Below are 13,993 nucleotides of genomic sequence, written 5' to 3'. Positions count from 1 at the left end.
AATAAATATTACAGATGGTCAGTGAATAAATGTTACAGATGGTCAGTGAACGCCTCAGAGGGTCAGTGAACGCCTCAGATGGTCAGTGAATAAATGTTACAGAGGGTCAATGAACGCCTCAGAGGGTCAGTGAAAAAATGTTACAAACGGTCAGTGAATAAATGTTACAGATGGTCAGTGAACGCCTCAGAGGGTCAGTGAATAAATGTCACAGAGGGTCAGTGAACGCCTCAGAGGGTCAGTGAATGCTTCAGAGGGTCAGTAAATGTTACAGAGGGTCAGTGAACACCTCAGAGGGTCAGTGAACGCCTCAGAGGGTCAGTGAACGCCTCAGATGGTCAGTGAATAAATGTTACGGAGAGTCAGTGAACGCCTCAGAGGGTCAGTGAAAAATTGTTACAAACAGTCAGTGAATAAATGTTACAGAGGGTCAGTGAACGCCTCAGAGGGTCAGTGAATAAATGTTACGGAGAGTCAGTGAACGCCTCAGAGGGTCAGTGAAAAAATGTTACAAACAGTCAGTGAATAAATGTCACAGAGGGTCAGTGAACGCCTCAGAGGGTCAGTGAATGCTTCAGAGGGTCAGTAAATGTTACAGAGGGTCAGTGAACACCTCAGAGGGTCAGTGAACGCCTCAGAGGGTCAGTGAACACCTCAGATGGTCGGTGAATAAATGTTACAGAGGGTCAGTGAACGCCTCAGAGGGTCAGTGAATAAATGTTACAGAGGGTCAGTGAACGCCTCAGAGGATCAGCAAATGTTACAGAGGTTCACTGAACACCACAGACAGCCAGTGAATGTTACAGAGGGTCAGTGAACACAACAGTCAGTGAACACAACAGAGGGTCAGTAAATAAATGTTACAGTGGGTCAGTGAACACCTCAGAAGGTCAGTGAATAAATGTTATAGAGGCTCACTGAACACCACAGGCAGTCAGTGAATGCCTCAGAGGGTCAGTGAACATCACAGAGGGTCAGTGAACGCCTCAGAGGGTCAGTGAACGCCTCAGAGGGTCAGTGAACGCCTCAGAGGGTCAGTGAACACCTCAGAGGGTCAGTGAATAAATGTCACAGATGGTCAGTGAACGCTTCAGGAGGTCAGTGAACGCCTCAGAGGGTCAGTGAACGTCACAGAGGGTCAGTGAACATCACAGGGGGTCAGTGAACGCCTCAGAGGGTCAGTGAACGCCTCACAGGCGGCGGGCTCCAAACTGACCTCGGGGAAGCTGAGCTCGATGGTTCCGTCGTCGTCGGTGTCCAGCGACTTGAAGGTTTCTGCGGAGGAGAGGAGAGCGCGTGATGATGTCATGTGTCATGTGACGGGTTAGTGACATCACACAGCGTTTACCCAGCATGCATCTGACTCACTGAACAGGGACTCCAGGCGGACCAGGCAGCACACGAAGTTGTCGAAGTCGATGGTGAGGTCTGGTGCGCTGTAGCGAGCCACCAGGATCTGCTGCAGAGGGCTGTTCAGACTGAAGCCTGCACACACACACACACGCACACACACACACACACACACACACACACACACACACACACACACACACCAGGTCAGTCAGTCTGATCTGAGGTCAGCGCCGCGGGGAAACGGGCGGAGCCGCTTCGTTCACAGGAAACGAGTCAAAAGTTTGAGCTGAGCTGCTCACAGTCTGCTGCTGCCGCTCGGCTCGGACCCTGAACGCATCACGCCTGGCACACTCACTGACTCGTGGATTATAGATTATAGATTATAGATTATAGATGAATAGATTAATAGATGGTGTTTACCGGCTTCGTCCACGGCGCCCCACATCTCAGTGGAGCTCATGGTTCCTGACTTGTCCACGTCCTTCCCCCGGTAAATGTCCTGCACAGCAGAGAACACACACACACACACACACACACACAATAAAGATAAAACACACACACACACACACACACACACACACTTCTGCTGGTCAGAGGCTTCAAAAGCAGAAATAGGCAACAAGTGACTCAGCAATAAAAAATTAAAAAAAAAAAAGACCCAGAAATTGTTGAGAAAACTGTTGGACCAAGTCTGTTGTTTTCAAGTTTATTATAATAAAGTTCGTTATGTCCTGCCCCTCCCTGCTGCTGCCCTCCCTCTCTCTGCTGTGTGTTTTATCTTCAGGACGGGACGGGACGGGACGGGGTGGAGTGGGCAGGACGGGGCGGGACAGGACAGGGCGAGGGGGTGGGACAACAGGACAGGGCGAGAAGAGGTGGGACGGGGTGAGGGTACGGGACGCGACGGGACGGGAGGAGGTGGGACGCGGTGAGGGGGCGGGACGGGACGGGAGGAGGTGGGACGGGGTGAGGGGGCGGGACGGGACGAGAGGAGGTGGGACGGGGTGAGGGTACGGACGGGACGGGGTGAGGGTACGGACGGGACGGGGTGAGGGTACGGACGGGACGGGGCGAGAAGAGGTGGGACGCGGTGAGGGTACGGGACGGGACGAGAGGTGAGGGGGCGGGGCGGGAGGAGGTGGGACGGGGTGAGGGGGCGGGACGGGACGGGAGGAGGTGGGACGGGGTGAGGGGGCGGGACGGGACGAGAGGAGGTGGGACGGGGTGAGGGTACGGGACGGGACGGGGCAGGTCAGACTCACCAGGTATTTCTCGATCTTGGTCCAGAGCACCTTGAACTCCACCAGGCCCAGTTTAGCACTGCCGTCTTTCTGTTGTGTGTCAAGGAAAACACACACACACACACACACACACACACACACACACACTGACTCATGTAGACTGATCATGTCTACCTGACACGGGTTAGTGTTGAGTCATTTGTGTTGTTGTTATCTGTTTTAATGTAATGTCATTTAATCCTAATCTAATCTAATCTAATCTAATCTAATCTAATGTAACACACACACACACACACACACACACACATCCTGGAAAACCTGGAAACGGACTGGTGTTGCGGTCCTGGGTTGTCCAGCCTCAGCCTGAGGCGGCTGTGAGTCAGCTGCTGATCATAGATCAGCACAGAACATTAGAAATAAATAAAATACAAATAAATAAATAATAAACATGAAAACTGTTTGTGTGATTCTGATGATGTGATTCGCCGCGTCAGCTTTAACCTCCCTGCCTGCCTTCAGCTGCAGGTCAGTGTCACCAAACTGAACATGTGACCCGGTCCTGGGCTCTGATTGGTTCATGAGACGGTGAGGCGGAGCCGCTCTGCAGCCCGGGGTCTAGGTTTTGCGGCGGAAGGATACGTCCAGCAGGTTGACCATGTTGCGGCACGTTGACAGACTGAAGCCGCTCGTCTCGATGTCCTCTCCTGTGGAGGACAGAAGGCGACCAATCAGAGTCACCGTCACCACGACGACCAGCAGGCATCCAGCCGGTCGGCTCGGATCCCAGCAGGAAGAAGTCGGTGCACTGAACACCTGATTGTTACCGCCTGGAAGCTTGCTCTGTTCTCTCTCTTTAACCAGCACTGATTACTGCTGATATCACTGCCTGGAGCCATGCTCTCATTTCATTTCCTTTAATTCAATTTATTTAATTTAACTGTCGGGACAATGCACAATAAAATGTTGCCCTCCACCTGCTGCTGGGTTCTGCAGGCGGAGCCATCCAGAAGAGAACCTGAACCCTCAAGAACAGAACCTGAACCCTCCAGAAGAGAACCTGAACCCTCCAGAACAGAACTTGAACTAGAGTTCTCATCGGGCCTGAAAATTAAGACCCGACCCGACCCGGGCCTGACTGGGCCAGCCCGAGGCCCGACCCGACCCGACTAATTAGCCGAACTTTAGGCCCGACAGCCCGATAAAGCCCGAAAAAAAAAAAAAGCCCAAATTCGCCATTATTTAGCAGAGCCGGTCGGCCGCGGCACCGGGGCACCATCAGTCGGTATCAGGCGAGCCGGCCGCGGCACCGGCCAGCATCAGGCAGCTCACCTGTCAGATCCGGCAGACCTGACGGGTGGGCGCGGTATCGGACGGTGCCGCGGCCGGCCCGCCTGATGCCGACTGATGGTGCCGCGGCATGTGCGGGTCAATACGGTAGTCTAGAAAACTGGAGATTTTTTTTTTTTTTTTTTCCCGTGTGCCCCCAGTTGCACTGCCCATAGCAAAAAGCGTCCCTGCTGCCGAGTCTGCCAGCACAGCGGGATGCTGCTGCAACTCTCTCTCACTTGTTTGCGCTGCGCTCGCACAGCTGGTTGTCTGTCTGTCACTGAAAGTTTAGCCTCCAAATCCAATCCAGTCTCTCACTCTCTCCACCAGTCACATAAAAATGAAACGTCATAATCAGTAACAGAACACATAATTCTATTTTTTTATTTAAAAAAAAAAAAAAAAAAAATCCCCCACAGAACCCGACCCGACCCGACCCGCCCAATTCACGTACATTTTAGGCCCGACCCGACCCGAAAATGTCGGGTCGGGTCGGGCATGAGAACTCTGACTTGAACCCTCAAGAACAGAACCTGAAACCTCAAGAGAACCTAAATCCTCAAGAAGAGAACCTGAACCTTCTAGAACAGAACCTAAAGCCTCCAGAACCTGAAGCCTCCAGAAGACAACCTGAACCCTCCAGAACAGGACCTAAACCCTCCAGAAGAGAACCTGAACCCTCAAGAACAGAACCTGAACCCTCAACAGAGCCTGAATCCTAAAGAACAGAACCTGAACCCTCAAGAAGAGAACCTCAAGCCTCCAGAAAAGAACCTGAACCCTCAAGAACAGAATCTGAACCCTCAAGAACAGAACCTGAACCCTCAACAGAACCTGAATCCTAAAGAACAGAACCTGAACCCTCAAGAAGAGAACCTAAAGCCTCCAGAAAAGAACCTGAACCCTCAAGAACAGAACCTGAACCCTCAAGAAGAGAACCTCAAGCCTCAAAAACAGAACCTGAACCCTCCAGAAGAGAACCTCAAGCCTCCAGAAAAGAGCCTGAACCCTCAAGAACAGAACCTAAACCCTCAAAAACAGAACTTGAAGCCTCCAGAACAGAACCTGAAGCCTCCAGAACAGAACCTGAAGCCTTCAGAAGAGAACCTGAACCCTCAAGAACCATAACCTGAACCCTCCAGAACAGAACTTGAACCCTCCAGAACAGAACCTGAATCCTCAAGAACAGAACCTAAACCCTCAAAAACAGAACCTGAACCCTCAAGAACAGAATCTCAAGCCTCCAGAAAAGAACCTGAACCCTCCAGAACAGAACCTGAACCCTCCAGAAGAGAACCTGAAGCCTCGAGAACAGAACCGGGGGTTGTCGTCACAGCACCTGACTGTTTTTTTTTTTAAACCCACCACCATGACAGACCCACCAGCACAGGGCCGAGTGGCTCCTCTTGGAGAACAGAGAGAACCTTGGACTCACGTTTGGTCACCACCCTGTTGAGGATCCTCTGGAGCTCGAAGGCCGAGATCTCACTGTCCTGAAACACGAGCGAGCATCGTCATCATCTGATTGGTTAGGGAGTGAACACTGACACATGACAGCCTCCACATGTTTAGGGTTTACTTTACAAAGAGACGACGCTCTGAGGATCTGAGGCTGCACCTGCAAGGACTTTTAATCCAGATTAAATTATGGTTGAGCATTAAATGATTTTGTACCAAACTTTAAAACTGGTTAAAAATTCAATTTAAACCTTAAACCACTGAACTGGATTTACAGGATTAGTCTCTAAATGTGCAGCAGCTCTGCTTCATGTTCAATCTGATTTTGCTTTGATCTGATTAGAGGTGATCTCAGATTAAATAATCCCTGCTGGAGCCGCCCAGCCTCAGAGTCTCTGTCGTTAGTGACGTTGTGGTTGTGCACAGAGAGCGACTGAGCGGCCATGTTGGGTCTCACCGCTCCAGCCAGCTTTCCAAAAAGGCCCCTGAAGCGGTCGTCCACGTCGTCTTCATCGATTTCAATCTGAGGAGGAGACGAACGCAGAGATTACAGATTACAGATTACAGATGTTTCAGATCAGGTTCAGGGTAAATGTTGAGTTTGAGTTTATGTCTCACCTCCTCCACGTGGCTGTCCACCGGGTCCTCCAGCTCCCTGAGGAGGCACAACAACATGATGATTATGATGATGATACAAACACAATAATCTGACAGTAGGATGAGACAATCTGAGATAATCCCAACACTAGAATTTTTTCGAATCTTTTCTTGAGCTCCATTTCCTCGATCCTAGTGGCTGATGTGCACAACGGTGTGTTCGGGCCACGAAAAAAACAACTCTGAATTTTCAAGATTTAAATAGAAAAATTACGCAAAAGACTCTACTACTCTAAAACTTTATTATACTCAATTTTAAAATTTATGACAAAAATTATCAAAAATTCTGAGATTACGTCACAAATAGTTTTTCTTATCTTCAATTTTGGCCTTTTTTGGTCACAAGGTGAGGTGTCAGGTGAGGTTTCATGTCTGTCTGTCATGTGATCCTGCTGGAACCTGCACAAGAACCAGAATCTGAACCAGAACCTGAGTCTGAACCCGAACCAGAGCCTGAATCAGAACCTGAACTAGAACCAGAACCAGAATAAGAACCTGAACAAGAATCAGAACCTGAACAAGAATCAGAATCTGAACCTGAATAAGAACCAGAACCTGAACCTGAATAAGAACCAGAATCAAAACCTGAACTAGAACCTGAACTTGAATAAGAACCAGAATCAAAACCTCAACTAGAACCTGAACCTGAATAAGAACCAGAATCAAAACCTGAACTAGAACCTGAACCTGAATAAGAACCAGAATCAGAACCTGAACCTGAATAAGAACTGGAATCAGAACCTGAACCTGAATAAGAACCAGAATCAGAACCTGAACTAGAACCTGAGCCTGAACTAGAACCAGAACCAGAACCAGAGTCGTCCTCAGTGTTTTGGAGTTTTGGAGAAACATTCTGACATAAAAATCTTTTTTTTTCTCTCTGGGTTTCTGGGGCCTCCACTGCCGCTGTTGTTAAAGGGACAGTTCACCCGTTTAGAAACCGTCCATCGTCCTTCCAGCTGCTCGCCAGCCGGGCAGCGGTGAAACGATAACGGTTTGTCAGATTCTCTGTTTCTATGTTTGTAAAAGTTGCCGTGCGGCGCAGCGGCACCACAAGATCAGACAGTTTGAGCTTCCCGCCGCGAGCGCCGTGTCGGTTAAAAACATGAACTCAGGTCCAAGGACAACAACACCAACTCTCTCCGGAGACTGAACACAGACCTTTGAGGCCCCGTCCAGCCGCCGCAGCAGCTCAGACCACACACGGAAAAACACTGGAACGTACTGGAAGTCGGCCTGTTTCTCGGAGAAGATGCGGACGCAGAAGTCTCCGTCCTTGTTGGGCTCGAAGGTGGAGGGCAGGACCAGGTACTCGCCGGGCGGCAGCGTGAAGCGGCTGCACACCTCCCGCAGGTTGATGAAGGTCTCGGACCTGGCGGACGAGGCGTTGCGCAGGAAGAAGTTTTTGTGGAGGTGCAGGTTCCTCTGGCCGCAGCACTGCAGAACCACAGAGCCACAGAAACACAGTCAGCAGGTTTGAGCCACTGCTACACTGAACCCAGAGCCTGTGGCCGGGCTTTTATTTTGAAAGGTTTTACTTCACCCTCTTGACTAAATTCACTTTGTGTTCATTTTCTTTTTTTTTTTTTTTAGTTTACCATATGAACATAAATATTCTATGTATTTGTATTTGTGTAATTTTCTCACTTTCTCTCTGCTTCTTACTTTAAATTTGCTTTAAAGGGTTAAAGCTGGTGAGAGGTGAAAACAAGAAAAAAGAAAGAACACGCATGAGATAGTGTGTGTGTGTGTGTGTGTGTGTGTGTGTGTGTGTGTGTGCAAGCCATCTCTTGTAATGCTTAAATATTATAATGGATACATTTAAATGTCATTTTGAATCACTGATCAAACCAATATCAAGCATCATTTCCCCCCGACAGGAACAGGAAGTGAGCAGGTGTGTGTGTGTGTGTGTGTGTGTGTGTGTGTGTGTCGTCCACGCCGGGCCCTCGTACCTCTTCAGGAACCTGCAGGAGAAAAAACACAAGATTCACCATCAGATTCTGGTTCTGCTGAAGACACACCCAGACACCCGACGCCAGACTGACAAATGATTGGATCGTGTTTTTGTCCCTCCACAGTTTTCTCATCTATCAGTTTCTGATCAGTTTCTGATCAGTTATCGGTTTCTTCCCGACGTCTCGACATCTTCTGGAGTTTTAACGTTGAGCTTCTGTAGTAAAACTCTGCTAGAGCTCCACAACCAGCAGGAGTTTGCACTGTTTTTTTCTCTCTTGCCACTTAATAATGTCAGAACATCTGATTTTTTTCTCATAAAGTTGTGAATTTTAAAACCCCCCACAGTAGCACTAATACTCCACCGTAGACAGCAGAGCGGAGTAAACAAGGTGATTTTTCCGCCGTTCAGTCACTGTACGCGCTCAGATCTGCAGCCTGCGGTGGGCTGGTTGTATGTGTGTGTGTGTGTGTGTGTGTGTGTGTGTGTGTGTGTGTCTCAAACGGCTCTGTGGCCTCACAACACCTTTCATTCACAGTCATTACAATTAACTGCAGTAAAATAAAATTAAAAAGTTGCGAAACAAAAACAGATTTTATGCCGGACAGCACACGACGCCTGTTCACCCCAAAAACACCCTCTGGGACTCGAGTGACACAGTGAATTGTGAAAAATGCGACCCCGGTGGTTGACAGCTCTGCGGGTCAGATGTTGCTCTCGGGTTTCCTCTCGGCTCACCTCGTAGATGGCGAAGCCGATGGTGTGCATGTCCTCTCCCATCTTCCTCATGCGTCTGCGGTTCTTCTGGATCAGACCGACCACGAAGGTGCAGCCCGACTCGCCGTCGTCCGGGTCGTCGTCCTCCTCGTCCAGCTTGATCACAAACTGCGGATTGGTCCAGAACGTGTCTGCAAGGCATCGACACGGGTCAGGGACACAGAGACACCTGACCTGCTTCTATCTTATTGAAACTCTACAGCACAACCTTCCCAGGCGGACTACTTTGAATGTTTGTCCCGAACAAACCATTTATCAAATCTGCCTCATAATGTCCTCAACATTCAGAAACCACACAGCTGATGATTGGCTGTGGAAAGCAAAACGTTTCCCCGCTTAGGGACTATTTTCCCTGGCGGAGGAGGAGGTTGCTGGTTTCCATTCATTCCACTACGATATGAACATGAACTTTCAGAGCCTTCACACTTTCTTCACTCCAGTTTTCCATCAGCCCAATAAAGTCCTCCACATGAGTTTTCCTAAAAGCAGCAGCACTGTTGGCTTTTCAGGACTTTTTCACACTGAAACGCTCCCTCCTCCTCCTCCTCCTCCTCCTCCTCCGCCAGGGAAAATAGTCCCTGGTGAAACATAATGTAGTGAAATTTTTAGATGATGTGAGAAATGGTTTGCTGATGTGGAGAATGTGGAGAAAACATTTAGAATCAGTGGGATGGGGTCTTTAAGACAGGACCGTTGGCTCAGGAGATGTTCGTCTGTAATGACTGTTTTCCCAAATCAGGTCAAGAGTTAAGATTTAGTTTGGATGTTTTGTGTGGTGAGCGCCAACAGAGGCATTTACTTGGGTAGTTTCTGCAGCCGCCGGCGGTGGAGCCCCTCCTCCAGGTGCCGTCGAACTTGGACAGAGCCCACTTGGAGAACGAGTCGTCGGTCAGGGCGTCCGGCGTCAGGTTGCAGATCTCCAGGCGGGAGTAATGCCGCAGGAAGTCATCGAAAGACATCCTGCAAGACGGCCGGGCGCATTTCAGAGATTTACACAGAGAACCCAGACACACACACTCACACACACACACACACACACACACACACACATGCTTGGCTGGTTGGTAAAAAAGGCGGCGGGTGGTTACCAGAACTCTCCGTCCTCCGAGCGATGGCTCAGCCGCTCCCGGTCCTCATCGCTGACGTAACGCCACTGTGACGAACTGCCACACACACACAAACACACACAGATTAGCAAGCAGGTTCGTGGACCAGATCAGATCTGGGTCTGTGTTGGCGGGTGTGTGTGATGTCTGTCAGTCTGCCAGCTCATTTCAACACCCGGCGGCGAGCGCAGACAGACGGTTGCCAAATGCGCTGTCATCACTCTTGTCTCTAGGGATTCAGCGGATTAACTCCACCCGGCTGAGGCACCCGGGCGGCGCCGCACCACAAAACAAGATGACAGGGTCTTGACAGAACAAACAGGGACGTCCTGCTCTCTGAGGCCCGAGGTCCAGGTCAAACCTGTCGAGTCCTCAGCTGCAGCTGCTCCAGGTCTGCTTGGAGGCCATTTAAAAGGTTAAACGGCAATAAATTACTTCCTGTAGTTGTATCACTTCTCCTCCTCCTCTCCTATCCCTCCATCACTCAGATAAGTTTCTCTGCTGTGGATCTGTCTGATGGCCCTGTCATCTTATTAAAGAGAAAATCAGTCATCTGATCTATAAGCAGCTCCGTCTGTGAGGTCAACTGATAATGATGAGGGGAATTTATAGAGACTAACTCACTCATTCTGATAATGAAGGGTAAAGAAAAGCTAACAGCTGATTCTGTTATGTGTGACTGTGATGTTGTGACTGTCACTCTAACGCAGTAACATGGCTGCCCTCCCGGAGCGGGTCACCTACTTATCGCTCCAGGCGTCGGTCCACTCCACCTGACCCCAGGGGTTTCTGATCCGGATCAGCTTCTCCATGACGCCGCGGTACTCCACCTGCAGCCAATCAGGAACAGATGGATCACTGCTACCCTCTGATTGGAGGACAAGCATCCCCTCAGACAACACACCAGTTAGGGGGCAGTATTCTCACCTTGGCGACACCTGTCACAGAGTAGGCGTGGCCCTTCACCAGCTTCTGCCGAGTGACCGCCTCCGAGTCGGCTGAGCTCGTGATCTAAACAGAGATCAGACATTTGAAAGGTTCCAAGGTGAACCCCTGTCATACCCCTACAGTGCCCAAGTCATATCCTTATAGTACCCATATAGTACCCATGTTGTATTCATGTAGTACCAATGTTGTGTCCCAACGGTACCCGTGTTGTGTCCTAACGGTACCCGTGTTATGCCCTAAAGGTACCCGTGTTGTGTCCTAACGGTACCTGTGTTGTGTCCTAACAGGACCCCTGTTGTGTCCTAATGGTACCCGTGTTGTGTCCTAAAGGTACCCGTGTTATGCCCCAACGGTACCCGTGTTGTGTCCTAACGGTACCCGTGTTGTGTCCTAACAGGACCCCTGTTGTGTCCTAACGGTACCCGTGTTATGCCCTAAAGGTACCCGTGTTGTGTCCTAACGGTACCCGTGTTGTGTCCTAACGGTACCCGTGTTGTGTCCTAAAGGTACCCGTGTTATGCCCCAACGGTACCCGTGTTGTGTCCTAACGGTACCCGTGTTGTGTCCTAACAGGACCCCTGTTGTGTCCTAACGGTACCCGTGTTATGCCCTAAAGGTACCCGTGTTGTGCCCCAACGGTACCCGTGTTGTGTCCTAACGGTACCCGTGTTGTGTCCTAACAGGACCCCTGTTGTGTCCTAACGGTACCCCTGTTGTATCCTAATGGTACCCCTGTTGTGTCCTAACAGGACCCCTGTTGTGTCCTAATGGTACCCCTGTTGTGTCCTAACAGGACCCCTGTTGTGTCCTAATGGTACCCGTGTTGTGTCCTAACGGTACCCGTGTTGTGTCCTAACAGGACCCCTGTTGTGTCCTAACGGTACCCCTGTTGTGTCCTAATGGTACCCCTGTTGTGTCCTAACAGGACCCCTGTTGTGTCCTAATGGTACCCCTGTTGTGTCCTAACGGTACCCGTGTTGTGTCCTAACAGGACCCCTGTTGTGTCCTAATGGTACCCCTGTTGTGTCCTAACGGTACCCGTGTTGTGTCCTAACAGGACCCCTGTTGTGTCCTAATGGTACCCCTGTTGTGTCCTAACGGTACCCGTGTTGTGTCCTAACAGGACCCATGCTGTGTCCTAATGGTACCCCTGTTGTGTCCTAACGGTACTCATTTTAAACCCCACGTTCTACCAAAGTCCTGTTCGCCTCACATCGATGGAGCAGCCCATCAGCGAGCCTCGTTTCACGGCCTTCTCCAGGATGTGGAAGAGGTGTGGATCAGGTCGGCTGAGGTCGTGGACCTCGGCGATGCCGCCGGTGAAATCCTCGAAGCCCTCGGTGGTGGTTCCTCCAGACAGAGCCTCGTAGCAGCCGTTCACCCTGCGAGCAAACACAATCAGCTGTGAGACGCAGACGGCGAGACGGGCTGATGCTAACCAGGCGTTTGGTTTTGGTTCCCTGATGAGCAGCTGCTCTGTCGGCATATTCCTCCTCCAGCTCCTCACCAGCTAACCCGAGAAAACCACAGCCACAAGGACAGGCACTGATTTTGTTGACCTGGCACAAAATTCCTTTTATTTCTTTTAAAAAATGTATATATAAAAACATTTTGTTGGAAAACAGACAAAAAAATTAAAAAAAAAAATAAATAAACGACAAAGTTAAAAAAGGATGTTTGTGTGAGACAAAAAATAACCAACTTACAAAATGTTTTTTAAAAAAAAAAGTTATGTTTACAAAAAATCAAACATATATAAAATATTTTAGAAGTACGTAAAAATCATGAGCTTTCTGCCAAAAAAAAAAGAAAGTCTCATTTTTACTTGCCAACGTAGGAATTTAATGAGTTTATTTTTTTATGAAATGAAGGGAATTTCTGGTTTCAGCCACAGGGTTAAATAATGGTTTCAGAAGTGGATAACAGCCCTTAGGCTGCAGGCTCACACACCCACACCTGCAGAAACCCCTGGGTGTGGAAGTGTCAGTGAGTAAGTCCTGCTGAGGACCAGTTGAGCAAGGCACTGAGCTGCAGACTCCAGTGGAGGAATGTGGTTGTACTGGGCAGATCCCAGTGTCAACATGTAGATCTGCAGGGAGGAGCTCAGCCTCAGCAAGAAAAACAAAGGTGAGGAATGCAGACGGCGGTTGTGTGGGCGTGTCGGGACAACACCTGAGGGGGCGGGGCTTCAAACCACCTGCAGAGTTACAGGTGACAGAGACAGACAGGGCCGTTCCTACACGTCTCAGGGCCATTTGGGCCCTCAGTGTTTTGAATAGATCTAACAGATCGATGTGCATCCAAAAAGTTTTATTTCACCCTCAGAGCAAAATTCACCCCAGTCTGTTTTTATTTTTCTTCTTTTTTTTTTTTTTGGTCATTATCTTGTAAATTTTTTTCCTCCTAATTTTCTGGTCATTTACTTAAATAAATAAATGAATGAATGCACAGATAAAATATAATAAATAAATCAATACATAAATATTTAGATAGATAGATAGATAGATAGATAGATAGATAGATAGATAGATAGATAGATATACATTTATTTATGTATTTTCATTTATTTGTTGCTACTTTTCAGGTAACTGTGTTGTATTTTTTTAATTTGTTAAATTTTTTATTTTTTTTATTCTTAAGGAAATGATTTTTACTAATTCTTGTGGTGGATGAGACTCGGCCGGCCTGCTCCCTTTTCATTTTCTGATGGAAATTAGAAAAACAATAGAAGAAAATGACCCTAAAAAAAGGTGAAGTAACCAGTTAAAACTAAGCAGCTCCCAGTCAACCTGTGGAGTGATACAGTGGCAGTGCTACAGCAAAAAAAGTTCCTTTATTTTGGAAACCGGCGACTGAAGAGAGCGCTCAAACTAAGACCCAGCTGTGCTGTGGGATTTGTTCACGGCGTGCGTTCTCTGCTCTGGATCTGATTCCTTCATGAAGTTCTCCTCCTGTCCACAGGGAGGCGCTCATGCACCACACCTGGGGGAGGTAGACCTGGACTTACTTGGCGTAGGCTTTCTCCAGCAGGGCGCTCCAGAACTCCCTCCCCTCGGCCGAGTGGACGAACATCAGCTCTCCGTCTTTGACCGGCAAGCGGTCGTCGATCACCACGTCCACCCACTCTCCAAACTGCCAGAACTGAGAGCAGAGAAGAAGAAACACCTTCA

General features: G+C 49.0%; 2 protein-coding genes across 5 annotated transcripts in view; one reads left to right on the top strand and one right to left on the bottom strand.

Annotated features, from left to right (window-relative positions):
• LOC115357229 (calpain-2 catalytic subunit-like) overlaps positions 1-13,993 on the bottom strand; it is a 123,436-nt gene that overhangs the window by 725 nt on the left and 108,718 nt on the right. For all 3 annotated transcript variants that reach the window (XM_030048650.1, XM_030048656.1, XM_030048661.1), the window contains exons 4-20: positions 13,831-13,964; positions 12,037-12,205; positions 10,803-10,886; positions 10,620-10,705; positions 9,858-9,932; positions 9,569-9,729; positions 8,731-8,900; positions 7,991-8,002; positions 7,261-7,472; positions 5,997-6,033; positions 5,836-5,901; positions 5,356-5,413; positions 3,234-3,298; positions 2,616-2,684; positions 1,774-1,852; positions 1,369-1,485; positions 1,217-1,275 (exon numbers count right to left, since the gene is read on the bottom strand). In XM_030048650.1, the coding sequence (XP_029904510.1) occupies positions 1,217-1,275; positions 1,369-1,485; positions 1,774-1,852; positions 2,616-2,684; positions 3,234-3,298; positions 5,356-5,413; positions 5,836-5,901; positions 5,997-6,033; positions 7,261-7,472; positions 7,991-8,002; positions 8,731-8,900; positions 9,569-9,729; positions 9,858-9,932; positions 10,620-10,705; positions 10,803-10,886; positions 12,037-12,205; positions 13,831-13,964 (1,653 nt within the window). The remainder of the gene's footprint in view (positions 1-1,216; positions 1,276-1,368; positions 1,486-1,773; positions 1,853-2,615; positions 2,685-3,233; positions 3,299-5,355; positions 5,414-5,835; positions 5,902-5,996; positions 6,034-7,260; positions 7,473-7,990; positions 8,003-8,730; positions 8,901-9,568; positions 9,730-9,857; positions 9,933-10,619; positions 10,706-10,802; positions 10,887-12,036; positions 12,206-13,830; positions 13,965-13,993) is intronic.
• Positions 1-13,993, top strand: part of aars2 (alanyl-tRNA synthetase 2, mitochondrial (putative)) — a 41,539-nt gene that overhangs the window by 19,805 nt on the left and 7,741 nt on the right. The gene's annotated exons all lie outside the window — the stretch shown is intronic.

This window comes from Myripristis murdjan, chromosome 1 (assembly GCF_902150065.1).
Source record: "Myripristis murdjan chromosome 1, fMyrMur1.1, whole genome shotgun sequence".
NCBI classification, from domain to species: Eukaryota; Metazoa; Chordata; class Actinopteri; order Holocentriformes; family Holocentridae; genus Myripristis; species Myripristis murdjan.
The sequence above is the reverse complement of the archived record's forward strand: the minus strand, read 5'-3'. Positions and strand labels throughout refer to the sequence as shown.